Source organism: Triticum dicoccoides, chromosome 7B (assembly GCF_002162155.2).
Source record: "Triticum dicoccoides isolate Atlit2015 ecotype Zavitan chromosome 7B, WEW_v2.0, whole genome shotgun sequence".
NCBI classification, from domain to species: Eukaryota; Viridiplantae; Streptophyta; class Magnoliopsida; order Poales; family Poaceae; genus Triticum; species Triticum dicoccoides.
The window spans coordinates 105880869-105891836 of record NC_041393.1 but is presented as its reverse complement, the minus strand read 5'-3'; the positions used below and the strand labels follow the sequence as shown (position 1 = coordinate 105891836).

Genomic DNA, 10968 nt, shown 5'->3' with positions numbered 1-10968 from the left:
GTCATGATAAATATAAATGAAGTGTCCGGCTTTAAGGTTACTTACTTGGGCATCTAAGCGATTGCAGCTTAGGCCCGCATCCTCGGTGGTGTCCGGACACTTTACTTGTGGTCCGAAGAATAATTTACACATTCCTTCGAGCTTCAGGACGAAGAAGTGCTTAATAGTCCGCGGACCCTCTTGATTGAACTCCCACATCCGGAGAGGTCGACGTTTGCACGGCAACATCCGCCGGACTAGCATCACTTGCATTATGCTGACAAGATTTATGTCCCTCTCGATAAGCTCCCGGATACGATTCTGCAGTTCTGGAACATCGCCAGCGGGCCCATGATTCCGTCCTACGTCAGTCCAAGACGCCAATTGTGACGGAGGGCCTGAGCGGAACTCGGGGGCAGCTACCCACTTTGTGTCTCTAGGAGCAGTGACATAGAACCATCTTCGTTGCCATACGTCGAATACTTCCGGAAAAGAACCCTCTGGCCATGGTGCATCAGCGTTTCTGCTTATTATAGCGCCTCCGCACTCTGCATGTCGCCCCTCGATCATCTTCGGCTTCACATTGAAGGTCTTCAGCCATAAGCCGAAGTGTGGGTTGACGTGGAGAAAAGCCTCGCACACAATAATGAAAGACGAGATATGGAGGATGGCGTCTGGAGCCAGATCGTGAAAATCCAACCCATAGTAGAACATGAGTCCCCTCACAAAGGGGTCGAGGGTGAGGCCCAGGCCTCGGAGGAAGTGAGGAATAAACACGACGCTCTCATTGGGCTCCGGCGTGGGGATAATTTGCCCCGGAGCAGGAAGCCTGTGCTAAACATCAGCGGTCAGGTATCCGACCTCCCTAAGCTTCACAATATCCTCCTCTTGAATCGAGGAGGCCACCCACCGGCCTGTTGTGTCGGATCCGGACATACTGGAGGATCTGGGGTGTTGGAGCTTAGGTTTTGAGTGCTGGAGCTCGAGGTGCGAGAAGAAGCAGGAGAGATGGTAAAAAGGCGTAGGCCTTGACCCCTTTATAAAAGGGATGAATACCAAGAGTCCTTAGCGTGACTGCTTGAGACTTATCTAAAATACACGGAATCATACCAACGGTCGCCATGGGGTCACATATGCCCATATTGATAAAAGAGCCCGTACTAAGGGGGGCACGATCTCTGCTTTGGCAGGACGTGCCAATAAAACCGCCTCGCGACGCGAATCGAGGTGGAGCAGGAGACGCCGGTTCGTGTTGGACCAGACCACTAGTCAAGGGCACGACGTGCAAAAATTGCCAGCAGAACGGATTTATACTAGGGTATGTGAAGATCATCTTGCAGATCCGGACACGGTCTACGTGTTCGATAACCATCTTCGAGTATTCGGAGGAGGAACCCGCCTTGCAATGCCGAAGACAAGACTGTGCGCCGGACTCATCGTCATTGAAGCCTGGTTCAGGGGCTACTGAGGGAGTGCTAGATAAGGGGGTATCCGGACAGTCGGACTATATTCATCGTCCGGACTATAGAAGCGTCAAGATACAAGACTTAAGACTTCGGCTCGTGTCCGGATGGGACTCTCCTTTGCGTGGAAGACAAGCTTGGCGATTCGAATATTATGTTTACTTCCTTGTAACCGACTCCATGTAAACCCTAGCTCTCCGGTGTCTACATAAACCGGAGAGGATGGTCCTTAGAAGGCCGATCACAATTACAATCATACCATCATAGGCTAGCTCTTAGGGTTTAGCCTCTACGATCTTGTGGTAGATCTACTCTTGTACTACACATATCTTCAATATTAATCAAGCAGGAAGTAGGGTTTTACCTCCATCGAGAGGGCCCGAACCTGGATAAACATTGTGTCCCTTTCTTCCTGTTACCATCAGCCTAAGACGCACAGATCGGGACCCCCTACCCGAGATCCGCCGGTTTTGACACCGACAATGACCGCGAGGTTCACAGCAGCGTTGTCACGGGTGTCTCAACCATGGCAGAGAACACTTGAGGGAGAGTGAGGAGGCGAACAGAGGGAGGTGGGATGGATCCAGACAGCTTCGGGCATCCATATCTGCGTGGTATCGAGGCGGCAGGCAGTTGTGGACGTGGCGGCCTTGGTGTGACATGCGTTGTCTCACCTTTGCCTACTTTTTTAGGCATTTGCCTACTGGCAGAGGTTGAAAACTACTGGCACTATGGGATGCACGGTGCTAGGCCGCATAGTGCCAGGCCCAGGTAATTCTCTCTCTCACTCTCCTTTTTCCTATTTGTTTTTGTTTTCCTAATTTTGTCTTCTGATTTTTTTTTTGATTTAAAGACCAAATTTTCTTGGAAAAAACTGCAACATTTTGTGGGCACTAACTGAAATATTCCAGATGCCCTCAACAAATCCCAGAATATTTGGGGCTATAAAATATTTATAGGATTTATTAGCCCCAACTCAAATACAATATGGGTTAATTCAATGGTCGTAAATGCCATGGAAAGATGTGCATCATCTCTGGTTGAGGTTTTCACCTTTTTCCATAAACCACGAATATTTTTAAGGGCATTTTGGGTCATTGAAAAAAGATTTTAGTTAAACATAAATTAATTAGTGTGGTTCTAGGTTTGACGAATCCCCGTTTAAAATTTTAATGAAATTTAAACATGATACAATCAAGGAGATCAACCCTAGTGGATATCAAAGCTAGGGATGTGACACACCCTTACTACGGTTGAATCCGCACGTGCCGCCGAGGCGACAACGACCTCATCATAGTGTGCCGCACTAACCGCATGCTCACCACCCGTTCCGCATACAGAAGTGTGCGTTCTGCCATCAGATCTGCTGCAAACCACCACCTCTTCCACGCTTGCCGCCTAAGCCGACGTGCCCTCATCAGCGCTTGCCGCTGCCGTGGGCTCTTGCGCGTACGAGCTCTGTCACTTCCGCGCCTTACGCGATGGACATGATGTTTCGAGTTTCTGAGGACATGTGCAATCTCGAGGATTTTGTGGAGCCGAGGGCAGAGCGGAGAAGAAGGCCGTATTTGGGGATTGCGACAGAAAAGAGACGATAGAGAGCGAAGAGATGACATTTATTGTGTGTGTAGACCGTTGCTACAGTTTTTCATGTGCGATTATGTGTACATGAAAAGAATTCAAAAACTTTTAAAACACAAATGAGCTCCAAAAAGGTCGAATATTAGCATGATGTCATGATATGTCCTTGGTGTGTCATGGTAAAAGTTTGACATGGTTTGGAGAAAGTTGTGATGAACACTCTTTAGAAACGGAACCATCACCGACGAAGGATCGTGTTCTGACAGGGGGAGTGCCTCAATTTTGGAAGAAAATTCTGTCATCCTTCATCGAATCGCCTTGAATTTTTTGCATGCTATTCTTACACCATGAAGACATTCATGTTCAAATTTGGCCTTTTTCGGGCCCCGCTTGCTATATTTAAGCCGTTTAGTGCATTTTCTAACATTTATTGAAAGTAATTCAAAATGAACTACGGTAAGCGAATTAGTACGCAAAAAACTACGAAAAATCACACCTGATGTCCATTGCAAATGTGGATGACATGTGGACAGGAATTACACATAGCTTTCCCGCTGGAACCACACAAAATCAATATCGGGCGCGCGAAGGACCCCTTTCCGGTTTTCAAAAACGTTAAAAATGCAAACGATCTCCGAAAAGGCCGAATCTTGGCATGGTGTCATGATATTGCATCGGAGTGCCATGATAAAAGTTAACATGGTTTTGAGAAAGTTGTGATGAGCACTCTTTAGAAACGGACCCATCTCCGACGAATGATTGTGGTTTGAGAGGGGGAGTGCGGCAATTTTGGAAGAAAATTTTGTCATCCTTCTACTAATTGCCTTGAATTTTTTTTGCACACTATCCTTAGATCATGGAGACATTTATGTTCAAAGTTGGCCTTTTCGGGCCTCGTTTGCTATATTTAAGCCATTTAGTGCATTTTCTATCACACTTATTTAAAGTATTTCAAAACTGAACTACGGGTAAGCGAATTAGTGCGCAAAAAAACTCTGAAAAATCACACTTGATGTCCATTTCAAATGTGGATGACACGTCCGCAGAAATTACACATAGCTTTACCGCGGGAACCACACATAATCGATATCATGCACGCGAATTGCCCATTCCCAGTTTTCAGAAACTTTGAAAATGCAAACGAGCTCCGAAAAGGTCAAATCTTGGCATGGCGTCACGATATGGCCTCGGAGTGCCGGGGTAAAAGTTTGACATAGCTTGGAGAAAGTTGTGGACACTCTTTAGAAACGGACCAAATATCTGACGAAGATCATGGTTTGAGAGGGAGAGTGCGTCAATTATGGAAGAAACAATTTTCATCCTTCGTCAGATTGCCTTGAATTTTGTTTTGCACACTATTCTTAGGCCATGGAGACGTTCATGTTCAAATTTGGCCTTTTTCGGGCCTCGTTTGCTATATTTAAGGCATTTAAAGCATGTTGTATCCCCTTTTATTGAAAGTAATTCAAAAATGAACTATGGGTAGGCGAATTAGTGCGCAAAAAAACTCTGAAAAATCACACATGATGTCCATTGCAAATGTGGATGACACGTGCATGGAGTGGGCAGAAATTACACATAACTTTCCTGCGGGAAAAAGTTTTGATGGCTTTATATCAGAGTCTATGTAGTACATTTATTTTACAAACCCCTAAAAAATTATTTTACAAAGAAAATGAAAATGTGATAATTTTTTTACGGAAAATATCAGACAAATGGGTCCCACATGATTGGTCACCCTGCTTAGTGTCCCAATGTGGGAAGGTGTGAGCACGTCCGGGTTATAAATTGCACGCGGTTCTAGGACAATAACCATTGGCAATAAACATTCACACGTCTTCCCATAGGGAATCGTTTGCAAATGTAAACAATGCCATTGAATTCCGACGACCGCCGCACGTCTCGTCTCCCCAAGAAAATCGCTTCCCCCCTCGTGGCCATCCAGATTCCCGACACCTATAAGTAGTGCGTCGGTCATCCCACTGGTCTTCTCATCTGCGCATTATATCTTCCCTCACCGCTCTCTCGCCATCTCGCGCAATCTGTGCAACGGCGCCGCTGGCGAGCTTACGTGCCAATGAGAAGCTTAAGGCGCCGCTTTGCAATGACGACGATGCGCCAAGCAACGAGCAGGAGGACCCTTACACACGACCGGAATTGGCCGCGCCTGATCCACCGACCGAGTGGTTTTCAAGTCAGTACGACCATGTCCACTGGAAGACCTTGCCGCCGGATGAAAAAGCCAAGCGTGTGGCAGTCACGAAGGAGGACGAGAAGAGTTGTGAGGAGAGAGAGGCGGCTGAGGCTGCCTGGAAGGTGAAGGAGCTGGAGATGTGGCGGGAGGCACATGCACTCGCAAAGGAGGTCGACAAATATGGCCGCTTCCTCGCCGTGAGGGCCAAAGGCGGGAGCCGCCCCATCGCGGCATGGAGGTGGCAGGATCACGTCGAGGAGGCCACCAAGCAAGCGTGGCTGTATGAACCGTCTGCACTAGCCTCGTCGGAGGCGTACGCTTGCCCGAAAGCGGGAAGCCACCACAAAGCATGTTGCGGAGTGCGAGGCAGAGGAGGAGGCCAACTCCATCTGCACTGGAAAGCCGGTGCACACCAGGGAGTCCGTGGCCAGAAGCAGGGAAAGGACCCTCATGGATTATTGAATTTCGGTTAAAAATTATGTAATTAACTGGATTATGTGGAGTATTATATGATGTTTTCCTATCTTATTTTTCAAGTCAATGTCTCTCTTTTTAGTCAAACTACCTTATGAGAATATTTCTACTGATGTCAATCACGTACGTATCGGAAATATTAACTGGATGCAATCTTTGCTACAAAAATACATGAGGCTTCGTGACCGTTCTCCCGAAAATACTTGTTTGTGAAACTTCAAGCATCACACGCAATTTTTTTTTCTAATAATTGTATGAACAGTATCACATACGGACTAACTATGGCAGTTGTATGCGATGTGTTGTTGTCATCACACACAATTCCAGAACTCCACCCGTTTGCCAGTTTTATCCCACGATCAGCCAGTATAATGCCCATGTGCAATAAATTAGGTCATCAAATACATTTCATTCTGAAGAACTGTATGAACACTGTAGCATACAGTTTTTCTTTTGTCGTGCGTGATAGACCTACGATCGCATAAAATTATATTTTTCTACAAACGGTCCTATTTTTAAAGCATCTCCCATGCCACTTTCACACACAGTTTTTCGCTATCGTGTGCGATTGAAGAGGCATAACAGCGATCGGGTGTAGTGGTGCCTGAGATGTCATAATCATCATTTTTAGATGAATGTGTTTTCACCATCCTTGCCAGCGTGAGTGCACCGGCCACGTTTTCCTTGCGCGCGTTCCACTTCCATTACGGAGCGCACAAGCGGCCTTCCCCGTGCGCGCGCCGAACCAAAGCGTCCCCGTTGACAAAGAGCGGCTTCGTGCCGTGGCCGCCGTGCGAGACGGCAGCCGGCATATTTTTCCGCCGCCGGGTTAGGACTTCGCTTCGGTTAAACATGTTTTTTTAGAACGAGTATGTTGCTTTCAGACCCGCCAAAATCATCAGCTGTGAGGTGTTGTAAATGGTTCGCAGGGACCCGTCCGGCCGGCGGCTGGGGCTCCAAGTCAAAAACGGTCCTGTCATTCGTCGTGAGGTGTTGGAAGCGCACGCACCGGTCGGTTCGAGCCTCCTATGATTGGTCCGATCATGGACAATAAACTTTATAGGATTTTGCCACGTTTATTGACACGTCACTCTCAAGCACACGTCTGACGTGGTGACCAGATACTAACAGTTTCGCGACATGATTGCCCGTAAAAGGAAATCACGGAATGCTCGTGTCGCCTAGTCACCTCCAGGTTTTCTCGGATCATTTCTGGGTTTAGTCGAAACTAGGTACACTTTCAAGAGAGCCATGCGTGCGTGTAAGAAACGATCGGCGTGCCAGTCGCTGAGCTAAATCTTGACGATAACTGACAACTTTGAGATCCAGTGAAAACAACATGATATGGTGCACCAAAAGTCTAAGAGTACATTACGCAACAGTGGGACATGACATGCCCGGTGTGTGACGTCACCGGGCGTGCGTGACTTTGGCAGGCTTGCCGCCGTCCGGCACCTCCAGCCGCAGCTCCTCGACCAGCTTGTCGAGGTTCTCGTACGCCGCCCCCCCGGGCGCCGTGGCCGCCTCGGCCAGAGCCTTCCACTCGGCGGCGCTGCGCCTCATCTCCTCGCCCTTCTCCCCTCCGCCCATGAGCTCCTCGATGTGCGCCACGACCTGCTCTCGCCGCAGCTGCTCGTCCAGGCGCAGCCCGACGCCCCACTCTCCGCACACGTACCGGCTGTTGATGTACTGGTCCGCGAACCCCGGCGCGCAGATCATCGGCACGCCCGCCCAGATGCTCTCCGTCGTCGAGTTCCACCCGCTGTGAGTCAGGAAGCCCCCCACGGCGCGGTGCCGTAGCACCTGCTCCTGCGCGCACCACTCGGCGATGAAGCGCCGGCCCTTGGTCTCCGCGAGGAAGTCGGCGGGCAGGGCCTCCATGCCGCGGTCACCGGCGACGAGGCCGGGGCGCACGACCCAGAGGAACGGGCGGTTGCTGGCGGCGAGGCCCCAGGCGAACTCCGCGAGCTGGTCCAGCGACAGCACCGCCAGGCTCCCGAAGCTGACGTACAGCACGGACCCCACCGCCGGCTGCGCGTCCAGCCACGCCATGCACGCCGCGTCCTCCTCCCACAGGCTGAGCCCGGACGCGCCGTGGTCGACCCGGCGGTGCATAGCGGCCGCGAGGGGCCCGATGGTGTACACGCGCGGGAACTCTTCCCGGAGGGCGCCCAGGACGTCTGACTCGAGCTCGTCGAACGTGTTGAGGATGAGGCCCTGCGCCCTGGCGCAGCTGTTGGCCTCCTCTTCCTCCACGCGCAGACCGAATCCATTCGGTTCAACCGTCCGGACGAAGCTGGAGATGTCGCCGAGCCGCACCGTCGGCATCCCGGCGATCCAGTCGATCGGCGTGTCCAGGTACCCGTTGGTCAAGTAGCTCTCATCTGCAGAGCCAAGAAACAGACACGGACTGAATATTTGCATCGATCCATATACATGAGTGCGACACGTGCAGCATCCATGTGCGCTCATGCAACGATCAACAAACTTGGACGAGCGCGGGCGATCGTTGAAATACCTTTGAGTGGCGTGTAGCCTCTTTGTGTGAGCTGGCGCAGCCGGAGCGTGCAGACGAAGCCGACGGCGCTGGTGCCCCAGATCACGAATGACGGCACGCCGAGCTCCTCCGCGACGCCCAGCACGAAGCTGGCGAGGCCACTGAGCACGACGCAGGTGACGGGCGGCACGCCCTCTTGCTCCCCGAGCCGGCGCGCGAGGTCCACCAGCGGCGGGCCGCAGCTCCTGCGCAGCGACAGGTACAGCCTCACCGTCTTGTCGGGCGCGGCGCGGTCCTCGTCGTCCAGCCCGTCGGGGACGGACTCGAACCGGAACCCGTCCCGGCCGGCGAGCCGCGCGCCGCCCGTCCGCAGCAGCCGCTCGTGGTTGTGCTCCGTGTTGACGAAGGTGACGTGCACCCCGCGCGAGTGCAGCAGCTCCGCCAGCTTGAGCGTCGGGTTGATGTGGCCCGAGCACGGGAACGGGAACATCATCGCGTGCGCCCTCTTCTCCTCCGCCATGGCCGCTCCCATCGATCTGTCCTGCCTCTGGCACCACTAGCTCTAGCTCCTGCTCACTCGATCGCACTTCCTACACACCCTGCTGCCCGGCGACGTAGCACTACAAGTACAAACACATCCTCCAAATGAGCGCGCTGTGATGGGCTAGCTAAATAGGCGAGCTAGCTGGTCGTCGTCGTCGTCGCGGCTTTCGAAGCGGATATGTGTGTGATGTTACCTTGGATTTGGTCACGGCGCATATATTCACGGTCTGCCGGACAAGATCGTGTCCTCCGGAACAAAATCCCCCCGGCTCCTGGTGGGAAGATCTCCCGCGCGCCCCACACGTACGTGACCAGGCAAAGCTGGTCGGGCTTCTTCCCTAGTCTCACCCTCCTCGCTGTCGAGCTCGAGCTGACCGACGACGACTAGCTATACAAGTATACTCTGAGAGGGAAACAGATACAAAAACGAAAGCAAAACCAATACAGCTACACTATCCAGTATCCTTTGGAGTCCTGGACACGTGATCCGCTCTGACGGCCGGCTTGGCGCGGCGTGGCTGGCCGCGGAATAACAAAACGTTTTCACCCTCCCGCCCCCGAGATTCGCCGGATCCAGGTAGCCCAATCGCCTCGCTGACACGGCCGCCGCGATCGAGGCGTGAGATATGTTTACGGCAGCCGGAGCCGGAGCTTTCCGGGGTGCAGGAAACGATGACCGCGACCATTGTTTTTTCCATTTTCAGATGACTTGATTGAAGCATTTGTCTATTCTTCCCAGCATCGGGTCGATAGGGCCGCGGGGAAAAGGGCCATGCCGGGGGCTTTTATATGGGAGCTGCGGCATGGGATGGCGATCCCTGCAATTGAGAAGCCCCAGGAAATCTTTCGGGGATCGGATGTGTTGTTCGCTTCTGGGATTGCAGGGCGTTCTTGTTTTTGTTCCCATCCATCGCTGACGAGTGATGAGTGCGCGGCGCGATCAATCATGGATGTTTCTTGAGGTAGTCCTAGACTAGGGGGTGTTCGGATAGCCGAACTATCATCATCGGCCGGACTGCAAGACTATGAAGATACAAGATTAAGACTCCGTCCCGTGTCCGGATAGGACTTCCCTTGGTGTGGAAGGCAAGCTTGTCAATACGGATATGTAGATCTCCTATCATTGTAACCGACTCTATGTAACCCTAGCCCTCTCCGGTGTCTTTATAAACCGGATGGCCTTAGTCCATAGGACGAACAATAATCATACCATAGGCTAGCTTCTAGGGTTTAGCCTCCTTGATCTCGTGGTAGATCTACTCTTATAATACCCACACCATCAATATCAATCAAGCAGGACGTAGGGTTTTATTTCCATCAAGAGGGTCCGAACCTGGGTAAAACGTCGTGTCCCTTGTCTCCTGTTACCATCCGCCTAGACGCACAGTTCGGGACCCCCTACCCGAGATCCATCGGTTTTGGCACCGACATTGGTGCTTTTATTGAGAGTTCCTCTGTGTCGTCATCGATAGGCTCGATGGCTTCTTTGATCATCAACAACGACGCAGTCCAGGGTGAGACTTTTCTCCCCGGACAGATCTTCGTATTCGGCGACTTTGCACTGCGGGCCAATTCGCTTGGCCATATGGAGCAGATCGAAAGCTACGCCCCTGGCCGTCAGGTCAGATTTGGAAGTTTGAACTTCACGGCTGACATCCGCGGGGACTTGATCTTCGATGGATTCGAGCCACAGCCGAGCGCGCCGCACTGTCACGATGGGCATGATTTGGCTCTGCAGCCGGACAGTGCCCTGGAGGCCGCACACGAGTCCGCTCCGATCCTCAATTCGGAGCCGGCTGCACAGATCGAGGACGGGTGGCTAGACACCGCCTCGGGGCTGCAACCTCTACGGTGATGGAGCTGAGCACTGACCTTGTCCCTCATGAAGCTCGTGACTCCGAGGTGCCGGACTCCGAACCTCCCGCGCCCCCTCCAATTGAATCCGATTGGGCACCGATCATGGAGTTCACCGCTGCGGACATCTTTCGACACTCACCTTTCAGCGACATCTTGAGTTCGCTAAAGTATCTCTCGTTATCAGGAGAGCCCTGGCCGGACTGCAGTCAGGACGGTTGGGATGCGGACGACGAAGAAATTCAAAGCCCACCCACCACCCACTTAGTAGCCACTGTCGACGATCTAACCGAAATGCTAGACTTCGACTCCAAAGACATCGACGGTATGGACGACGATGTCGGAGACGACCAAGAACCAGCGCCTACTGGGCACTGGAAAGC

At 52.0% G+C, this 10968-nt stretch overlaps 1 protein-coding gene across 1 annotated transcript; it reads right to left on the bottom strand.

Moving 5' to 3' along the window:
- Positions 1-6979: 6979 nt before the first annotated feature.
- Positions 6980-9079, bottom strand: LOC119336287 (UDP-glycosyltransferase 85A7-like). Its single transcript, XM_037608281.1, has 3 exons — positions 8926-9079; positions 8210-8808; positions 6980-8075 (listed from the first exon to the last, which is right to left on the bottom strand). Exons 2-3 carry the CDS (start codon positions 8718-8720, stop codon positions 7102-7104), a joined length of 1485 nt encoding a protein of 494 aa, XP_037464178.1. The 5' UTR covers positions 8721-8808; positions 8926-9079; the 3' UTR covers positions 6980-7101.
- Positions 9080-10968: the final 1889 nt, after the last annotated feature.